Source organism: Coregonus lavaretus, assembly GCF_964263955.1.
Source record: "Coregonus lavaretus genome assembly, chromosome: 1".
Taxonomy (NCBI): domain Eukaryota; kingdom Metazoa; phylum Chordata; class Actinopteri; order Salmoniformes; family Salmonidae; genus Coregonus; species Coregonus lavaretus.
Window position 1 is genome coordinate 19184899 of NC_139988.1, and position 22554 is coordinate 19207452.

Genomic DNA, 22554 nt, shown 5'->3' on the forward strand with positions numbered 1-22554 from the left:
CCCCCGATAATGCGTTCGGCAGACCGCACCATCCTCTGGAGAGCCCTGCAGTTGCCGTACCAGGTGGTGATACAGCCCGACAGGATGCTCTCAATTGTGCATCTGTAAAAGTTTGTGAGGGTTTTAGGTGCCAAGCCGAATTTCTTCAGCCTCCTGAGGTTGAAGAGGCTCTGTTGCGCCTTCTTCACCACACTGTCTGCGTGGGTGGACCATTTCAGTTCGTCGGTGATGTGTACACCAAGGAACTTGAAGCTTTCCACCTTCTCCACTGCGGTCCCGCCGATGTGGATAGGGGGGTGCACCCTCTGCTGTTTCCTGAAGTCCACGATCATCTCCTTTTTTTTTTACGTTGATTGAGAGGTTATTTTCCTGGCACCACACTCCCAGAGCCCTCACCTCCTCCCTGTAGGCGGTCTCGTCATTGTTGGTAATCAAGCCTACTACTGTTGTGTCGTCTGCAAACTTGATGATTGAGTTGGAGGCATGCTTAGCCACGCAGTCATGGGTGAACAGGGAGTACAGGAGGGGGCTGAGCACGCACCCTTGTGGGGCCCCAGTGTTGAGGATCAGCGAAGTGGAGATGTTGTTTCCTACCTTCACCACCTGGGGGCGGCCTGTCAGGAAGTCCAGGACCCAGTTGCACAGGGCGGGGTTCAGACCCAGGGGCTCGAGCTTAATGATGAGCTTGGAGGGTACTATGGTGTTGAATGCTGAGCTATAGTCAATGAACAGCATTCTTACATAGGTATTCCTCTTGTCCAGATGGGATAGGGCAGTGTGCGGTGTGATGGCGATTGCATCGTCTGTGGATCTGTTGGGGCGGTAAGCAAATTGAAGTGGGTCTAGGGTGGCAGGTAAGGTAGAGGTGATATGATCCTTGACTACTCTCTCAAAGCACTTAATGATGACAGAGGTGAGTGCTACAGGGCGATAGTCATTTAGTTCAGTTACCTTTGCTTTCTTGGGTACAGGAACAATGGTGGACATCTTGAAGTATGTGGGAACAGCAGACTGGGAAAGGGAGAGTTTGAATATGTCCATAAACACACCAGCCAGCTGGTCTGCGCATGCTCTGAGGACGCGGCTAGGGATGCCGTCTGGGCCAGCAGCCTTGCCGGGGTTAACATGCTTAAATGTCTTAATCACATCGGCCACGGAGAAGGAGAGGCCACAGTCCTTGTTAGTGGGCCTCGTCAGTGGCACTGTGTTATCCTCAAAGCGGGCGAAGAAGGTGTTTAGCTTTTCTGGAAGCGAGATGTCGGTGTCGGCGACGTGGCTGGTTTTCCTTTTGTGGTCCGTGATTGTCTGTAGACCCTGCCACATACGTCTTGTGTCTGAGCCGTTGAATTGCGACTCCACTTTGTCTCTATACTGATGTTTTGCCAGTTGAATTGCCTTGCGGAGTGAGTAGCTACACTGTTTGTATTCCCAGTCACCTTGCCATGGTTGAATGCAGTGGTTCGCACTTTCAGATTGGCGCAAATGCTGCCATCTATCCACGGTTTCTGGTTAGGGTAAGTTTTAATAGTCACAGTGGGCACAACATCACCTATACACTTCCTGATAAACTCAGTCACCGTTTCAGTGTATTCGTCTAAATTATTTTCGGAATCTACCCGGAACATATCCCAGACCAGCGTTGAATAGTCCTTAGCACGGGTATTTCCTGTTTGAGTTTCTGCCTATATAAAGGGAGGAGCAAAATGGAGTCATGGTTAGATTTGCCGAAAGGAGGGCGGGAGAGGGCCTTATAACCATCCCGGAAGTTTGAATAGCAATGGTCGAGAACTTTGGCAGCGCGAGTTCAACAGTCGATATGTTAATAGAACTTCGGCAGCCTAGTCCTCAAATTTGCTTTGTTAAAATCCCCGGCTACAATAAATGCAGCCTCAGGATATGTGGTTTCCAGTTTGCATAAAGTCCAGTGAAGTTCTTTGAGGGCCGTCGTGGTATCGGCTTGAGGGGGGATATACATGGTCGTGAATATAACCGAAGAAAATTATCTTGGGAGATAATTTGATTGTGAGATATTCTAGGTCGGGTGAACAAAAGGACTCGAGTTCCTGTATGTTACTACAATTACACCATGAGTCGTTAATCATAAAACACACACCTCCGCCCTTCTGCTTCCCGGAGAGATATTTATTCCGGTCTGCGCGATGAACTGAGAACCCCTCTGGCTGGACCGATTTCAACAGAATATCCCAAGAGAGCCATGTTTCCGTGAAACAAAATATGTTACAGGCCTTGATGTCTCTCTGGAAAGAAATCCTTGCCCGGAGTTCGTCGATCTTGTTAACCAAAGACTGAACATTAGCGAGTAGTATACTTGGAAGCGGTGGGTGGTGTGCGCGCCTCCTAAGTCGAACCGAGTGCCTCTCCTCCGCCGGCGATGTTTTGGGTCAGCCGCTGGAATCAGTTCAGTTGCCCTGGGGAGAGCAAACAAAGGACCTGCTTCGGGAAAGTCGTATTCCTGGTCGTAATGCTGGTGAGTTACCGCCGCTCTGATATCCAATAGTTTTCCCCGGCTGTATGTAATGATACAAAACACTTTCTGAGCTAATAATGTAAAAAATAATAAATAAAAAAACAAAATACTGCAAAGTTTCCTAAGAGCTAGTCGCGAGGCCGCCATCTTCGTCGGCGCCAGATACAGACTATACCACACCCCCTCGGGCGTTATTGCTTAACTATATTATAGCATTACTTTTAGGAAAATGTTAAAGCATTTAAGATTTTTTTCTTCTCAGTCCAGTCTCTACAGCAGTGCTGAATAACACAAGACGTTACTGATGGCCTACTTGGCAAGTCACTAAGATGGATCTTGTCTTGGCTTCATAATACAACAGACTACAGAAATGTCCATGACTCAGAATACAGTTAACATTTTTATTTTGGTTGGTTAAAACATGGTCGCACGGCCTGTTTGACAGGACAACAACAAAAAACTAGTTTTATGAAATGAATAGGCTTCTGATTTTAAAAAAAGTAAATAAACATGTTTTATTTGGTCCCAACATTAATGGACATGGATAGTGCAGCAAATATGATTCTGCATAGATTACATTTCACAATTCACATTTATAACATGAATAGACGCCCAATGTCTAAACAGCCCCTGGCTAACACTAATAATTGAACTGGTACCCTGCAGCCCTGCATTGAGGGTCCTCAGTAAAGCCCAGGTTGGTGAAGAGGCTGTAGGACAGTGTGTTCTCCTCCTCAATGAAGCAGTACACTGGGTAGCCCTGAGCATAGAGCCTCCTGGACATGCTGCTGACCAGGGCTTTGGCCAGGCCCTGTCCTCTGTTCCCCTTTACAATATACCTGGAGCAGGGTAGGAACCATAGCTTTGGTAATTGTTTCCCAGGGGGAACATATAAAGCACCCCTTGGTCCGGTTCAGGTGAGAGCTGTGCAGATGTTACATGCTCCGAGGTGAAGTTTCCCCTAGGAACAGATCTAGGATTAGCTTCCCCTCCCACAATCCTAACCTTAAATTGGGGAAATGCAAAACTGACCCAAGATCAGCTTCTAAGGGAAACTTCACCCTACACTTAGGGTGTGTAGATGTTACCTACCAATTGCACAGTAGTCATACAAGAGGATCCAGCACACAGGCTTGTCTGTGATGCAGCATGTAAGGAAGTGACTGATGAGGTGTTTAATGTTCCTGTAGCACTGCTCGTCCCCACCTAAGTCAATGTGTGTTTCATTCAGGGAGGAGACCCACGATTCAATGCCACTGTGGAGGAAAGAGAATGGAAATGATGATACCCACACGTCGTTGAAGGAAAATTGTTGAATATAATAAACTACATTCATCAATCTGCCTCCTATATTATGTGAATAAATGCAACAGGCCCTGTACGTCTCAGGAGGAATCTAGTCACGGTAGCGAGCCTTACATCACCTCTCAATATGACTATAATGAACATGTGTATATCTTGAACCGTTATTCAATTATTAAGAGTATCACATTTCAGGAGAAGACCCAGATGCAGACAGTGTCCAAGTAACAAACGTTTTTTATAAAAACAGGGGGCAGGCAAACGACAGGTCAAGGGCAGGCAGAGGTCAGTAATCCAGATCGGAGTCCAAAAGGTACAGAACGGCAGGCAGTCTCAGGGTCAGGGCAGGAAAATATCAATAATCCAGGGTGGTGGGACACGGTACAGAACCTCAGGGTCAAGGTGAATGATCAAAACCGGGAAAACAGGAAGGCATTAATTTATTAAGGCAAGTAGATCAGAGATGTCAAGGTGGTACCCAAGCATGTGCTATATGTATAGTGTAAATAACAACTATCAATAGACCTACTAAATTATGAATGTAAGGTCAATCAAATAATTACTCTGTAAAACGAGGACTGCATTTACTCAATTCAACTAATAGGATGTATTAGTCACGACATAATTCACACTCCAACAATTAGAGTGTAGATGAAATACATGATACATTACAAAATAAAAACAGAGTAAATGACTATCAACTAAATAATACTTGCTGCAGAGGATAAGTTCATTAGAGTTACCAGCCTCAGAAATTGCAGACCAAATAAATGCTTCACAGAGTTCAAGTCACAGACACATCTCAACATCAACTGTTCAGAGAAGACTGTGTGAATCAGGCCTTCATGGTCGAATTCCGCATGTGTAGTTCCCACCATAAAGCATGGAGGAGGAGATGTTATGGTGTGGGGGTGCTTTGCTGGTGACAATGTCTGTGATTTATTTACAATTCAAGGCACACTTAACCAGCATGGCTACCACAACATTTCTGCAGCGATACGCCATCCCATCTGGTTTGGGCTTAGTGGGACTATAATTTGTTTTTCAACAGGACAATGACCCAAAACACAGACAGGCTGTGTAAGGGCTATTTGACCAAGAAGGAGAGTGATGGAGTGCTACATCAGATGACCTGGCCTCCACAATCCCCCGACCTCAACCCAATTGAGATGGTTTGGGATGAGTCAGACGGCAGAGTGAAGGAAAAGCAGCCAACAAGTGCTCAGCATATGTGGGAACTCCTTCAAGACTGTTGGAAAAGCATTCCAGGTGAAGCTGGTTGAGAGAATGCCAAGAGTGTGCAAAGCTGTCATCAAGGCGAAGGGTGGCTATTTGAAGAATCTCAAATATAAAATATATTTTGATTTGTTTAACACTTTTTTGGTTACTACATGATTCCATATGTGTTATTTCATAGTTTTGATGTCTTCACTATTATTCTACAATGTAGAAAATAGTAAAAATAAAGAAAAACCTTGAATGAGTAGGTGTCCAAACTTTTAACTGGTACTGTATGTTAGCCTACTTGTACTGTAATTTTTCAACACTGACAATAGGCCTGTCTGTTATTTTGTCATTATGTGATGGGAGTCGAATGCTTATGAAAACTTGTACAATGCATTATAATCATAGAAATATAATTATATTTATATTCTATTCTATTTCTATGATAATAATGGGAATGCATTAGTTATATACTGTGTATTTAGTTTGTTATTGACTGCTCACATGGTGTCTGACGCAAATCTTTATTTTTCTTAATTTAAAAAATATATATTTTATTTTAAACTTTGTTTTGTCTGGTGCCATTTCCACATCCTGTCTTGGTTCTGGCAGGGTTATACCACAGCTAGAACAATGAGAGCAATAATAAGCAAGACCTAGCAAGAATAAGGCCATGACCTCGGCGATTTCCCTTCAAAATAAAAGTCACGCAATGAAGATTGTAAAAAAGTATACAAATAGTCGAAATGTGTAAAATTGTATTAGTAAATGTTAGCAGACTTTTTAGCAATATAAAAACATAAAAAAAGTAATAGCTTAAGTAGCATAAATAATATTATAGCATTGACAATACTGTTAACAGCATTAAAATAAATGATTACTACAATAGGTAGTTACATTTACATTTACGTCATTTAGCAGACGCTCTTATCCAGAGCGACTTACATTATTGAGTGCATACATTATTTATTTTTTATTTTTTTCATACTGGCCCCCCCTGGGAATCAAACCCACAACCCTGGCGTTGCAAACGCCATGCTCTACCAACTGAGCTACATCCCTGCCGGCCATCCCCTCCCTTACCCTGGACGACGCTGTGCCAATTGTGCGCCACCCCATGGGTCTCCCGGTCACGGCCGGCTACGACAGAGCCTGGATTCGAACCAGGATCTCTAGTGGCACAGCTAGCACTGCGATGCAGTGCCTTAGACCACTGCGCCACTCGGGAGATTATTATTATGGTATCATGCTGGGAGCACAAGGGCACGTGGCCCCTCAGATTTGTCCTGTAAAAAAATTATATATATATACAGTTGAAGTCGGAAGTTTACATACACCTTAGCCAAATACATTTAAACTCAGTTTTTCCCAATTCCTGAAATGTAATCCTAGTAAAAAATTCCCTGTCTTAGGTCAGTTAGGATCACCACTTTATTTTAAAAATGTGAAATGTCAGAATAATAGTAGAGAGAATGATTTATTTCAGCTTTTATTTATTTCATCACATTCCCAGTGGGTCAGAAGTTTACATACACTCAATTAGTATTTGGTAGCATTGCCTTTAAATTGTTTAACTTGGGTCTTAGCCTTCCACAAGTTTCCCACAATAAGTTGGGTGAATTTTGGCCCATTCCTCCTGACAGAGCTGGTGTAACTGAGTCAGGTTTGTAGGCCTCCTTGCTCACACATGCATTTTTAGTTCTGCCCACACATTTTCTATAGGATTGAGGTCAGGGCTTTGTGATGGCCACTCCAATACCTTGACTTTGTTGTCCTTAAGCCATTTTGCCACAACTTTGGAAGTATGCTTGGGGTCATTGTCCATTTGGAAGACCCATTTGCGACCAAGCTTTAACTTCCTGACTGATGTCTTGAGATGTTGCTTCAATATATCCACATAATTTTATTTCCTCATGATGCCATCTATTTTGTGAAGTGCACCAGTCCCTCCTGCAGCAAAGCACCCCCACAGCATGATGCTGCCACCCCCATGCTTCACGGTTGGGATGGTGTTCCTCGGCTTGCAAGCCACCCCCTTTTTCCTCCAAACATAATGATGGTCATTATGGCCAAACAGTTCTATTTTTGTTTAATCAGACCAGAGGACATTTCTAAAAAAAGTACGATCTTTGTCCCCATGTGCAGTTGCAAACCGTAGTCTGGCTTTTTTATGGCGGTTTTGGAGCAGTGGCTTCTTCCTTGCTGAGCAGCCTTTCTGTTTATGTCGATACAGGACTCGTTTTACTGTGGATATAGATACTTTTGTACCTGTTTCCTCCAGCATCTTCACAAGGTCCTTTTTTGTTGTTCTGGGATTGATTTGCACTTTTCGCACCAAAGTACGTTCATCTCTAGGAGACAGAACGCGTCTCCTTCCTGAGCGGTATGACGGCTGCGTGGTCCCATGGTGTTTATACTTACGTACTATTGTTTGTACAGATGAACGTGGTACCTTCAGGCATTTGGAAATTGCTCCCAAGGATGAACCAGACTTGTAGAGGTCTACCATTTTCTTTCTGAGGACTTGGCTGATTTATTTTGATTTTCCCATGATGTCAAGGAAAGAGGCACTGAGTTTGAAGGTAGGCCTTGAAATACATCCACAGGTACACCTCCAATTGACTCAAATGATGTCAATTAGCCTATCAGAAGCTTCTAAAGCCATGACATAATTTTCTGGAATTTTCCAAGCTGTTTAAAGGCACAGTCAACTTAGTGTATATTAACTTCTGACCCACTGGAATTGTGATACAGTAATAATATAATAATAATAATAATAATAATAATAATAATAATATGCCATTTAGCAGACGCTTTTTATCCAAAGCGACTTACAGTCATGTGTGCATACATTTTTACGTATGGGTGGTCCCGGGGATCGAACCCACTACCCTGGCGTTACAAGCGCCATGCTCTACCAATTGAGCTACAGAGGACCACAGTGAATTATAAGTGAAATAATCTTTCTGTAAACAGTTGTTAGAAAAATTACTTGTGCCATGCACAAAGTAGATGTCCTAACCGACTTGCCAAAACTATAGTTTGTTAACAAAAAATTGTGTGTGGTTGAAAAACAAGTTTTAATGACTCCAACCTAAGTGTATGTAAACATCCGACTTCAACTGTATAATATATATATATTTATTTTTTTGTTTCACTGTAATACTACTAGCCAATTGCCTGTAAGTTACAGACACACAAATATCATACCCCCAAGACATGCTAACCTCTCACCATTACAATAACAGGGGAGGTTAGCATTTTTGGGGTGGTTAGGGTTAGGGTTAGATCCAAACTGTTATAGACCTATATCCATCCTGCCCTGCCTTTCGAAAGTATTTGAAAGCCAAGTTAACAAACAGATCACCGACCATTTCAAATCCCACCGTACCTTCTCCGCTATGCAATTCAGTTTCCGAGCTGGTCATGGGTGCACCTCAGCCACGCTCAAGGTCCTAAACGATATTATAAACGCGATCGATAAAAGACAGTACTGCGCAGCCGTCTTCATCGACCTGGCCAAGGCTTTCGACTCTGTCAACCACCGCATTCTTATTGGCAGACTAAATAGCCTTGGTTTCTCTAATGACTGCCTCGCCTGGTTCACCAACTACTTCTCAGATAGTGTTCAATGTGTCAAATCGGAGGGCCTGTTGTCTGGACCTATGGCCGTCTCTATGGGGGTGCCACAGGGTTAAATTCTCGGCGCGACTCTATTCTCTGTGTATATCAATGATGTCGCTCTTGCTGCTGGTGACGCTCGGATCCACCTCTATGCGGACAACACCATTTTGTATACATCTGGCCCTTCATTGGACACTGTGTTAACAAACCTCCAAACGAGCTTCAACGCCATACAACACTCCTTCTGTAGCCTCCAACTGCTCTTAAACACTAGTAAAACTAAATGCATGCTCTTCAACCGAACGCTGCTTGCACCCGCCCACCCGACTAGAATCACTACTCTTGGCGGGTCTGACCTAGAGTATGTGGACAACTACAAATACCTAGGTGTCTGGTTAGACTGTAAACTCTCCTTCCAGACTCACATTAAGCATCTCCAATCCAAAGTTAAATCTAGAATCGGCTTCCTATTTCGCAACAAAGCCTCCTTCACTCATGCTGCCAAACATGCCCTCGTAAAACTGACTATCCTACCGATCCTTGACTTCGGCGATGTCATTTACAAAATAGCCTCCAACACTCTACTCAGCAAATTGGATGTAGTCTATCACAGTGCCATCCGTTTTGTCACCAATATAGTACCCGCCATTGTGACCTGTACGCTCTTGTTGGCTGGCCCTCACTACATATTCGTCGCCAAACCCACTGGCTCCAGGTCATCTATAAATCACTGCTAGGCAAATCCCTGTCTTATCTTAGCTCACTGGTCACCATAGCAACACCCACCCGTAGTCTGCGCTCCAGCAGGTATATCTCACTGATCATCCCCAAAGCCAACACCTCCTTTGGCCGCCATTCCTTCCAGTTCTCTGCTGCCAATGACTGGAACGAACTGCAAAAATCTCTGAAGCTGGAGACACTTATCTCCCTCACTAACTTTAAGCATCAGTTGTCAGAGCACCTTACCGATCACTGCACCTGTACACAGCCTTTCTGAAATTAGCCCACCCAACTACCTCATCCCCATATTGTTATTTATTTTGCTAATTTGCACCCCAGTATCTCTATTTGCACATCATCTTTTGCACATCTATCATTCCAGTGTCAATACGAAATTGTAACTATTTTGCACTATGGCCTATTTATTGCCTTACCTCCATAACTTACTACATTCGCACACACTGTATATATATTTTCTGTTGTATTTTTGACTTTATGTTTTGTTTACCCCATATGTAACTCTGTGTTGTTGTTTTTATCGCACTGCTTTGCTTTATCTTGGCCAGGTCGCAGTTGTAAATGAGAACTTGTTCTCAACTGGCTTACCTGGTTAAATAAAGGTGAAATAAAATAAAATAAAAAAAAGGTGACTCCAAAATGACAATACATTATTTACCATTCATTTATATTGGGCACAAAATAATCTGTAACACAACCAAATGGAGGGACTATGTACAAAAACTGCTGTAATTTCTAAACGGTCCCCCCGATATTGTATCATTTCAAATCCAAAGTGGTGGCTGGAGTACAGCGCCAAAACAACAAAAACATTTGTCACTGTCCCAATACTTTTGGAGCTCACTCTATGTACAGTCCAATAAATGATAGGAGTACACACACAAAAAACATGTTGACACATAAATCACAAACTATCTTTAAAAATACTTTTGATTATTCTTTGTAGGATAACTTGTATAAATATATCGATAATTGTGCACATTTCCCCATAATTTTCACCCTAATTACTAATTTACAAAGTATACAGGACAGGACGTTTTGTAGGCACTAACTCCGCCATGGACAAAGCCTATGGGAATATGAATGGAGTTTTTGTAGGGCTTTTGGTTAACGCCGAAAATAAGGTCTGTGGTAAACACAGGTTTAAGAGATTAATAATAATTAATTAAGAGATCTTATACGTTTTGTTCTGAGATAATCTTCAACAGTTTTTCATCACTTTTTGTGAATTTTTAAGCATTTATGTAATTTAAATAAAGCACATAAAAGGCTTCATAATTCATAAAGGTCATGTTAATTGACTGATATTATCTCATAGAACAAAACTTATAAGATATCCTAAGCCTATGTTAACCTCAGACCTTATTTTCGGCATTTATCCCAAAACACTATTCTTTCCCCATTCATTTTCGCCATAGGAATGGCTCAACGAACCAGAGGTAAGTCATTTCTGGTTTTTAGGACTACAACTGTATGAAGATAGGCTAAAACCGTTTCTCCATTATAAATCCCCGATCACACTTGTAGGCGATGTTGGCTAGCAAAGCTCATGCATACAAACAAGTCATCGGGGCAAACGGTCGTCTCGCGCCGAACTGCGCATGTGCAATCCGGCAAATCAAATACACTCCTTTGTTCGATATAAAAATGTTTTCGACGAAAATAAAAACGTTTCAGTTTGTCACTTTCACGAAGTTGGAGTAATACCATGTTCAACTACGTAAGACGATGGCTCGAATCTAGGCTGTGCCTTTAGATTTTGAGAAAATGAACAACTAAGGAAGAATGTTTCACTTCTCTCATTGACTTCTCAACCCCCTAACCACGGCCTGATCTGTTTCGCAAGAGTTCCTGGAAGTCTCGCGATGTTGCGCCTCTGTGTTTAGAAACTCTGTGACTACAAGGTGCCGAGCTGTACTTTGAAGGATTCCAAAAATCCGTGACCCGGAAGTGCGTGGTTATTCTTGCCTGCTTCACAACGGTATATTTATATGCATGCTTGGTTCAAAAATACAATCTTCAACCTAGCCTGCATGCAAAGAGTTTGCGGCATGTGCCTTATTTTCACAGCTGATTCGGGATGTTTTATTCAAATCGCTGTTACTATGGCAGCTTGCCACACTAATATTACTCTCAATGATTAAGCTATGCATAGCCTATGTATGTTTGAATAGTGGCCGATGTGAAATCAATTTCCCTCCTTGTAATGCCGAAAGTAAAGTGCTGAAGGTTGTACAATTTGTTGAAGTAACAGTTAAGTGTTCAGTATTGCGTTATACATTCAGGAAGCATATAATGAATTGCCCGTTTATGACTATCTAGCCTATTGTGCAGTCGTTTGCTCAGTGTCAAATCCTGCATGTGTGTCAGAACGGGGAACGTGCCATGGAGCAACTGAATGAAAAGCAGCTGAAGACTGTTGAGACCCAACTGAAAGAGCTATTTCCTCAGTCGCAGCAGGTGGGTATTAAGGTAGTATAGTGTGCGTTATATTCATTTTTATTATTCAATTATACTTTTTTTGTAAAGTGTATTAAGGCTTAGATTTACTTTAAATAAATTGTAATTTGATTTGATAATGCAAAGATTATGGTTTTTGGAATAGATTACATTATTATCTATTAGTATAGAATAACTATTTTTCCTAGAGGAAACCACCTTAGTTGTGGCAAGTCGGATAAGATGTAGCCTAAAGATATATTAAAACATACACTGAGGGTACAAAACATCAGGAATACCTGCTCTTTCCATGACATAGACTGACGAGGTGAAAGCTATGATCCCTTATTGATGTCACCTGTTAAATCCACTCAGTGTAGATGAAGGGAAGGAGACAAGTTAAAGAAGGATTTTTAAGCCTTGAGATAATTGAGACGTTTGTATTTGTATTTATTATGGATCCCCATTAGCTGCTGCCATGGAAGCAGCTACTCTTCCTGGGGTCCGTCAAAATTAAGGCAGTTATACAATTTTAAAAACATTACAATACATTCATAACAGATTTCACAACACACTAAGTCCACTACCACATATCTACAACACAAAATCCATTTGTACGTGTGTGTATAGTGCGTATGTTATCATGTGTGTGTACGCACATGGATTGTGCATGTGTGCCATTCAGAGGGTGAATGGGCAAGACAAAATATTTAAGTGCCTTTGAACGGGGTATGGTAGTAGGTGCCAGGCACACGCGCACCGGTTTGAGTGTGTCAAGAACTGCAAAGCTGCTGGGTTATTCACGCTCAACAGTTTCCCATGTATATCAAGAATAGTCCACCACCCAAAGGACATTCAGCCAACTTGACACAACTGTGGGAAGCAGTGGAGTCAACATGGGCCAGCATCCCTGTGGAATACTTTCGACACCTTGTAGAGTCCATGCCCTGATGAATTAAGGCTGTTCTGAGGGCAAAAGGGGGTGCAACTCAATATTAGTGAGGTGTCCCTAATGTTTTGTACACTCAGTGTATAACAGCAACATTTATATTTGACATTTTAGTCATTTGAGAAAAAAGAAGAAACCCGCAAACTGACGAAGCTCTGACTAAGGCCTTGAGGCCGATACGTAAAGCTTAATAAAGAGCAGTGATACTAGCAAGAGCAGTGATACTATCAAGAGCAGTGTGCAGGTTTCTTCAATTATTACCATGCACCTGCAACAAAGATGGCTCAGATGTGCAAGTGCCTTTTGAATCACATTTTAGTAATTAGAGTACATTTTTCATACTTTTTGTCCGTACTCGTCCCCCGTGGGAATCGAACCCACCTATCAACTGAGCCAAACGGGACTTCACACGTAACAGATACAAATGCTAGACAAGATATATTGAGTATTTCATTTATATCATACTTAGTTTTCTAAAGGAGGCTTCTAGGGAACTTTCACGTATTTGTATATTTCTCCATGTCCAATTTTATCTGTAGTGTCTAAGGGTTCTTCTTGCCTTGTCTGTCAAGGTTTACGGTTACATTTTCCAGATAAACAGAGTTAAGTCTGACCCGATTCAGGTTTTTGTGGACCGCTGGCCAGAATTCAATGTAATTCTCTGCAAACCACTATGTGAGAAGGTAACTACATGAAATTAGTTCATAAAGATGCACCCGTCTCAAACTTATAGAACTAATGTGTATTTTGTTGTCTCAACTCCTCATTTGCCCATTTTGCAGGAGGGGGACCTTTTTAAAGACACATGTGTTTTTACTAAAGATGAAGCTACTTTTAGGAATATCCTTGGAGAGAACAACATAATTGACTGGACAAAGTTCCTCTGTTTAGGTAATTACACTACCAGCCACTTGCACTTTTCCTGCCCCACCCCCTTTCTTTGTTTCTCAAATAAATTAAATTCAAAGGGCTTTATTGGCATGGGAAACATATGTTGACATTGCCAAAGTAAGTTTCTCTCTCCCTCTTAAAACCATCACCCATGGACCTTAAAATGTATGTAGCATTTTGAGAATTCCCCATTCGGAGTGTAAGGCCCTCTTCAGCTCTCTCTCAAGCGCCCCCAAACTGAGCTCTGGTTCAGGTCATTATTGCACCTTCCTCTACTAACGTAGTGGAGGAACGCGCACCAACAACCTGGACCAGAGCGACCCACAAACTCAGCCTTGCCCTGCTGCAGCAGATAGCAGGGGATGGTGAGCTCCCCATTGTTTTGTATTCATTTAACCTATTGCTTTATCCAGGAAGTCCCATCAGAAGACCTCTTTTACAAGTAAAGAAAGACCTGGGCTGCATGTATAAAGCTTGCCAGAGTGGGAGTGCTGATCTAGGATCAGTTTTGCATAATTTTGAACAGGGAGGACCTGATCCTAGATCAGCACTCCTATTCGGAGACGCTTGATAGATACGGCCCCTGGTGTCTCTGGTTGTCTCTAGACTGCTGGGATCTGGGGTGGTTTCATTAGTCGCACAATATATAGCACAAAGTTTACTCTAAACGCCATGCAACATGATGTAAAAGCAATTGAGTTTCATTTCGTAGAAGTTGTTTGCCAAAGGTACAGCCCTCTCCTATTTTAGGCACCAGTCTTTGCTATGAGGAGATGGTGATGGCGGTGGCTTCTGAGAGAAAGGTGCCAGGGAATAAAGTAGCTGTGTGTCACATGATGACACTCCAGGATCCATCCCGCCTTCCACCTGTAGAAAGGTATGATGGGCTCAGCCACACACACACACACACTCTCTCTTTCTGTCTCATTCACTGAGGGAGTTCGATTCATTTTGCCATGGGATAGACATTTTTGCAATTTTAAAGCGTATTTTCTGCAATTCTACACATTTTGCCATGGCTTATGCTATGTTCATATGATATCTGAGTGAACGTCACAAAACAAAATCAATAGCAAGTGCCCTGCATGCATGGTCGGTACCATTGTTGACATTGGCTACTTGAGTGACTGTCAGTGACTGACATAACAAGAGGAAAACTGCAGATGCACTATACCAAATTTCAAATCAAAGTTTATTGGTCGCGTACACAGATTTGAAGTTGTTATAGCAGGTGCAGTAAAATGCTTATGCTACTAGCCCCAACAGCACAGTAGAATGTCTAGCAAATTCAATACGCAAATAATCTAAAAATCTAAACAAGAAATCAAGAAACGAGAACAAGTACAATTAAAAATCCAAAGTAGATACTATATTAGAGTGAGCGATGTCAAAATCCAGAATATAACTACATGGTGTGTATAGACAGTATATCATTTGGAAAAGAAAATGGTAGGTACAGTAGTAGGTATATTAGGATGAGCTACAGTGGGGATAACAAGTATTTGATACACTGGCGATTTTGCAGGTTTTCCTACTTACAAAGCATGTAGAGGTCTGTAATTTTTATCAAATGTACACTTCAACTGTGAGAGACAAAAATCCAGAAAATCACATTGTATGATTTTTAAGTAAATCATTTGCATTTTATGGCATGACATAAGTATTTGATACATCAGAAAAGCAGAACTTAATATTTGGTACAGAAACCTTTGTTTGCAATTACAGAGATCATACGTTTCCTGTAGGTCTTGACCAGGTTTGCACACACTGCAGCAGGGATTTTGGCCCACTCCTCCATACAGACCTTCTCCAGATCCTTCAGGTTTCGGGGCTGTCGCTGGGCAATATGGACTTTCAGCTCCCTCCAAAGATGTTCTATTGGGTTCAGGTCTGGAGACTGGCTAGGCCACTCCAGGACCTTGAGATGCTTCTTACGGAGCCACTCCTTAGTTGCCCTGGCTGTGTGTTTCGGGTCGTTGTCATGCTGGAAGGCCCAGCCACGACCCATCTTCAATGCTCTTACTGAGGGAAGGAGGTTGTTGGCCAAGATCTCGCGATACATGGCCCCTTCCATCCTCCCCTCAATACGGTGCAGTCGTCCTGTCCCCTTTGCAGAAAAGCATCCCCAAAGAATGATGTTTCCACCTCCATGTTTCACGGTTGGGATGATGTTCTTGGGGTTGTACTCATCCTTCTTCTTCCTCCAAACACGGCGAGTGGAGTTTAGACCAAAAAGCTATATTTTTGTCTCATCAGACCAAATGACCTTCTCCCATTCCTCCTCTGGATCATCCAGATGGTCATTGGCAAACTTCAGACGGGCCTGGACATGCGCTGGCTTGAGCAGGGGGACCTTGCGTGCGCTGCAGGATTTCAGTTGTTCATGGTGTAGTGTGTTACCAATTGTTTTCTTGGTGACTATGGTCCCAGCTGCCTTGAGATCATTGAAAAGATCCTCCCGTGTAGTTCTGGGCTGATTCCTCACCGTTCTCATGATCATTGCAACTCCACGAGGTGAGATCTTGCGTGGAGCCCCAGGCAGAGGGAAATTGACAGTTATTTTGTGTTTCTTCCATTTGCGAATAATCACACCAACTGTTGTCACCTTCTCACCAAGCTGCTTGGCGATGGTCTTGTAGCCCATTCCAGCCTTGTGTTAGGCCTACTGCTGCTAGGTAGCTCTCTCTGCTCTCCCCCTCCCCTCTGTCTGTCCTTGATTGCAGGAGTGAAGTCTGGTGTGCGGGAGTCAGGGTTCCAGCTGCAGCTCATTCACCATAATCACCTCAGCCTTAAAGACCCGGTCAAACTTGCCACTCATCGTCAGATCATAGTCAAGACTACCATGTTAGTTTCGCTGTTGACTCAACCTGCTTGTTTTCGCCTTTGTGTTTTTGGCCTGTTCTAGTTACTTTTCTCCTGTGCCACAGATTATTGGAACCTGACTCCTGCCTCCGCTTCACTCCTGCCACCACCATCCTGCTTTCCACTACCGGACCTTCCTTTTGGACTCACCACGGACACTAGGACGTTACGGTACCACTCCTGCTCTGAACCTGGATCTGTTACCCTCCCTGTAAACCTGGACTTGCTCTTCCCCTATTATTGGAAACCTGGACAAATTGAACTTTGTAAATAAACCTGTTAAACCTTCTCTGGCTCGGTGTAGTTGTCTGCATTTGGGTTCAAATCCAGTTGAATCATGACACCTTGTGTAGGTCTACAATCTTGTCCCTGACATCCTTGGAGAGCTCTTTGGTCTTGGCAATGGTGGAGAGTTTGGAATCGGATTGATTGCTTCTGTGGACAGGTGTCTTTTATACAGGTAACAAGCTGAGATTACAGCTCGTTACCTGTATAAAAGACACCTGGGAGCCAGAAATCTTTCTGATTGAGAGGGGGTCAAATACTTATTTCCCTCATTAAAATGCAAATCAATTTATAACATTTTTGACATGCGTTTTTCTGGATTTTTGTTTTGTTATTCTGTCTCTCACTGTTCAAGTAAACCTACCATTAAAATTATAGATTGATCATGTCTTTGTCAGTGGGCAAACGTACAAAATCAGCAGGGGATCAAATACTTTTTTTCCCTCACTGTACATACACAGTGAGTAAACAACAGTTTATAAACAGTAAATGAAGTGACCCGTGTTCAATGTCTCTATTATATGGTGCATTAGTCTCAAGGTGCAGGGCAGAGTACCGGGCAGGTAGCCGGCTAGTGATGGCTGTTCAACAGTCTGATGGCTTGGAGATAGAAGCTGTTTTTCAGTCTCTCGGTCCCAGGTCTGAAGCACCTGCTAGATGGTAGCAGAGTGAACGGACCGTGGCTCGGGTGGCATAGGTCCTTAATGATCTTAAGTGAACCTTGTGTATTCTACTTTTACAACAGTAATGTGAGTCCCCTAGCGACCGCCCTACGATGTGCTATCTCTCACACATCTCTTCTTTCTTTCCTTCTCAAATCCACAGTGAAATTGAATCAACGATATCCTCACTAGACGAATCCCACACTGATCTAGTCAACAAAACCTGGAAGTTCGGGAACGCGGAGCACAGTGTCCGGATGATCCGGAACATGATCCGGCACTACCCGTCCTGCTGTGTGCTGGATGCAGAGAGCCAGCAGCCCATAGCCTGGGTTCTGATCTACCCCTCCTGTGCCATGGGTATGTGGAACATCTACAGTGCCTTCAGAAAGTATTCACACCCCTTGACTTTTTCCACATGTTGTTGTGTTACAATGTGGGATTACAATGGATTTAATTGTTATTTTTTGTCTACAATCTACACAAAATACTCTGTCAAAGTGGAAGAAAAATTCTAACATTTGGAGAGAAAAAAATCATGAAAAATAAAACACTAATATATCTTGATTAGATATGTAAGTATTCAACCCCGAGTCAATAAATGTTAGAATCACCTTTGGCAGCGATTACAGCTGTGAGTCTTTCTGGGTAAGTCTCTAAGAGCTTTCCACACCTGGATTGTGCAATATTTGCACATTTATTATTTTCAAAATTCTTCAAGCTGTCAAATTGGTTGTTGATCATTGTTAGACAACCATTTTCAGGTCTTGTCATAGATTTTCAAGTAGATTTAAGTCAAAACTGTAACTCGGCCACTCAGGAACATTCAATGTCTTCTTGGTAAGCAACTGGCGTTGTGTTTTAGGTTATTGTCCTGCTGAAAGGTGAATTAATCTCCCAGTGTCTGGTGGAAAGCAGCCAGCCGCGACCGGGAGACCCATGAGGCGGCGCACAATTGGCCAAGCGTCGTCCGGGTTAGGGGAGGGTTTGGCCGGCTGGGATGTCCTTGTCCCATCGCGCTCTAGCGACTCCTTGTGGCGGGCCGTGCGCCTGCAAGCTGACTTCGTCGCCAGCTGTACGGTGTTTCCTCCGACACATTGGTGCGGCTGGCTTCCGGGGTAAGCGAGCACTGTGTCAAGAAGCAGTGCGGCTTGGCGGGGTCGTGTTTTGGAGGATGCATGGCTCTCGACCGCCTCTCCCGAGTCCGTACGGGAGTTGCAGCGATGGGACAAGACTAACTACCAATTGGAAATCACGAAATTGGGGAGAGAAATTAGGAAAAATAAAAAATAAGGAAGGACGCCTGTATCTTTGTAGTGACTGGGTGTATTGATACACCGTCCAAAGTGTAATGAATAACTTCACTATGCTCAAAGGGATATTCAGTGTCTGCTTTTTTTTTTTACCCATCTACCGATAGGTGCCCTTCTTTGCGGGGCATTGGAAAACCTTTTTTTATTTTTTTTTATTTCACCTTTATTTAACCAGGTAAGCCAGTTGAGAACAGGTTCTCATTTACAACTGCGACCTGGCCAAGATAAAGCAAAGTAGTGCAATAAAAACAACACAGAGTTACATATGGGGTAAAAAAAAAACATAAAGTCAGAAATACAACAGAAAATATATATACAGTGTGTGCAAATGTAGCAAGTTATGGAGGTAAGGCAATAAATAGGCTATAGTGCAGAATAATTACAATAGTATTAACACTGGAATGCTAGATGTGCAAGAGATTATGTGCAAATAGAGATACTGGGGTGCAAAAGAGCAAAATAAATAACAATATAGGGATGAGGTAGTTGGGTGGGCTAATTTCAGATGGGCTGTGTACAGGTGCAGTAATCGGTAAGGTGCTCTGACAACTGATGCTTAAAGTTATTGAGGGAGATAAGAGTCTCCAGCTTCAGAGATTTTTGCAATTCGTTCCAGTCATTGGCAGCAGAGAACTGGAAGGAATGGCGGCCAAAGGAGGTGTTGGCTTTGGGAATGACCAGAGAGATATACCTGCTGGAGCGCATACTACGGGTGGGTGCTGCTATGGTGACCAATGAGCTAAGATAAGGCGGGGATTTGCCTAGCAGTGATTTATAGATGGCCTGGAGCCAGTGGGTTTGACGACGAACATGTAGTGAGGACCAGCCAACAAGAGCGTACAGGTCACAGTGGTGGGTAGTGTATGGGGCTTTGGAGACAAAACGGATGGCACTGTGATAGACTACATCCAATTTGCTGAGTAGAGTGTTGGAGGCTATTTTGTAAATGACATCGCCGAAGTCAAGGATCGGTAGGATAGTCAGTTTTACGAGGGCATGTTTGGCAGCATGAGTGAAGGAGGCTTTGTTGCGAAATAGGAAGCCGATTCTAGATTTAACTTTGGATTGGAGATTCTTTATGTGAGTCTGGAAGTTGAGTTTACAGTCTAACCAGACACCTAGATACCTCCCTGGTCTTTGTGGTCGAATCTGTTTGAAATTCACTGCTCGACTGAGGGACCTTCAGATAATTGTATGTGGGTTACAGAGATGAGGTAGTCATTAAAAAAATTATGTTGAACACTGTTATTGCACACAGAGTGAGTTCATACAACTTATGTGACTTGTTAAGCACATTTTTACTCCTGAACCTATTTAGGCTTTCCTTAACAAGGGGGTTGAATACGTATTGACTCAATACATTTCAGCTTTTCATTTTAAATTAATTTGTAAACATTTCAAAAAACATAAATCCACTTTGACATTATGGGGTATTATGTGTATGCCAGTGACAAAACACACTCAATTTAATCAATTTGAAATTCAGGCTGTAACACAACAGAATGTGGAAAAAGTTAAAGGGTGTGAATACTTTCTGAAGGCACTGTACACAGCTCTCACTTGAACAGGACTAAGTGGTGCTTTTATAGACTTTACATGTTCCTCCTAATTTCGTGCGCCCCGGGAAACAATTACTAAAACGATGGTTCCTTCCCTGCTCCAGGTATGTTGTACACCCTGCAGGAGCACAGAGGACAGGGCCTGGCCAAAGCCCTGGTCAGCAGCATGTCCAGGAGGCTCTATGCTCAGGGCTACCCAGTGTACTGCTTCATTGAGGAGGAGAACACACTGTCCTACAGCCTCTTCACCAACCTGGGCTTTACTGAGGACCCTCAATACAGGGCTGCATGGTTCGACTTTAACAGTTTATGACTAAGGTCTTGCATAGTGATCACTGTTGACATTAAAAGCTATGCTATTAGCTCCAAATAAGAAGACAGTGTGTGGCGAGATCATTGCAGGATGGACTTTGAGCAAATATTACTTTCAACAGTCATTAAATATGTTTTATATGCATCTTATCTATGCAAACGATTCAAATACCTTTTAGACTAGCAACGATTCCATTATTCAACATTTAGTCATTTAGCAGACGGCGACGTTCTTATCCAGAGTGACATACAGTAGTGAGTGCATACATTTATAAAAACGTTTTCCTGCTGGTCCCCTGTGGGAATCAAACCCACAACCCTAGCGTTGGAAGCGCCATGCTCTACCAACTGAGCCACACGGGACCCCATTATATTTGTGTTTCTCCATGCTTATTTTCCGTGTGGTGTAATTAGAACGCCACATAGTAGATTATGCTAATTGTATTCTGAGCTATAACACTTCATCCGTGTTGTTTATATTTCTGATTCCAAATGTTAATTTAAAACCTTAAATGAGGGAATGTTAAAAAATATATATACACTACCGTTTGGGGTTACTTGTTTTCGAAAGAAAAGCAATTTTTTTGTCTATTAAAATAACATAAAATTGATCAGAAATACAGTGTAGACATTGTTAATGTTGTAAATGGCTATTGTAGCTGGAAACGGCTGATTTTTAATGGAATATCTACATAGGCGTACAGAGGGCCATTATCAGCAACCATCAGTCCTGTGTTCCAATGGCACGTTGTGATTGCTAATCCAAGTTTATAATTTTAAAAGGCTAATTGATAATTAGAAAACCCTTTTGCAATTATGTTAGCACAGCTGAAAACTGTTGTGCTGAATAAAGAAGCAATAAAACTGGCCTTCTTGAGACTAGTTGAGTATCTGGAGCATCAGCAATTGTGGGTTCGATTACAGGGCCAAAATGGCCAGAAACAAAGAACTTTCTTCTGAAACTCATCAGTCTATTCTTGTTCTGAGAAATGAAGGCTATTCCATGCGAGAAATTGCCAAGAAACTGAAGATCTCGTACAAAGCTGTGTACTACTCCCTTCACAGAACAGCGCAAACTGGCTCTAACCAGAATAGAAAGAGGAGTGGGAGGCCCCTGTGCACAACTGAGCAAGAGGACAAATACATTAGTGTCTTGTTTGATAAACAGGCGCCTCACAGGTCCTCAACTGGCAGCTTCATTAAATAGTACCCGCAAAACACCAGTCTCAACGTCAACAGTGAAGAGGCGACTCCAGGATGCTGACCTTCTAGGCAGAGTTGCAAAGAAAAAGCCATATCAGGCTGCCCATCTTAATATTTTATTTTTATTGGCCAGTCTGCGATATGGCTTTTTCTTTGCAACTCTGCTTAGAAGGTCAGCATCCCGGAGTCGCCTCTTCACTGTTGACGTTGAGACTGGTGTTTTGCGGGTACTATTTTCATTTTGAGCCTGTAATCGAACACACAATTGCTGATGCTCCAGATACTCAACTAGTCTCAAGAAGGCCAGTTTTATTGCTTCTTTAATCAGCACAACAGTTTTCAGCTTTGCTAACATAATTGCAAAAGGGTTTTCTAATGACCAATTAGCCTTTTAAAATGATAAACTTGGATAAGCAAACACAATGTGCCATTGGAACACAGGACTGATGGTTGCTGATAACGGGCCTCTGTACGCCTATGTAGATATTCCATAAAAAAATCAGCTGTTTCCAGCTACAATAGCCATTTACAACATTAACAATGTCTACACTGTATTTCTGATCAATTTGATGTTATTTTAATAGACAAAAAAATTGCTTTTCTTTCTAAAACAAGGACATTTCTAAGTGACCCCAAACTTTTGAATTGTAGTGTGTGTGTGTATATATATATATATATATATATATATATATATATATATATA

The 22554-nt window shown here is 42.4% G+C and overlaps 2 protein-coding genes and 1 long non-coding RNA gene across 3 annotated transcripts; 2 read left to right on the forward strand and 1 right to left on the reverse strand.

The window, feature by feature from the left end:
- Positions 1–3128: 3128 nt before the first annotated feature.
- Positions 3129–4413, reverse strand: LOC311124158 (glycine N-acyltransferase-like protein 3; the record flags this gene model as incomplete). Its single annotated transcript, XM_084158262.1, has 3 exons — positions 3129–3327; positions 3577–3744; positions 4409–4413. The coding sequence occupies 3 exons, from the start codon at positions 4411–4413 to the stop codon at positions 3129–3131; spliced, it is 372 nt and encodes a 123-aa protein (XP_084014388.1).
- Positions 4414–10796: 6383 nt separating this feature from the next.
- Positions 10797–20673, forward strand: LOC311124263 (glycine N-acyltransferase-like; the record flags this gene model as incomplete). Its single annotated transcript, XM_084158277.1, is given in 8 exon segments — positions 10797–10815; positions 11723–11757; positions 11759–11848; positions 13337–13447; positions 13547–13655; positions 14406–14532; positions 17628–17824; positions 20441–20673. Coding segments are annotated over 8 exon segments (897 nt in total). The 3' UTR covers positions 20650–20673.
- LOC311101843 lies at positions 16073–16805 on the forward strand. Its single transcript, XR_014609955.1, has 2 exons — positions 16073–16499; positions 16583–16805. It is a non-coding gene; the product is annotated as an uncharacterized lncRNA (long non-coding RNA).
- Positions 20674–22554: the final 1881 nt, after the last annotated feature.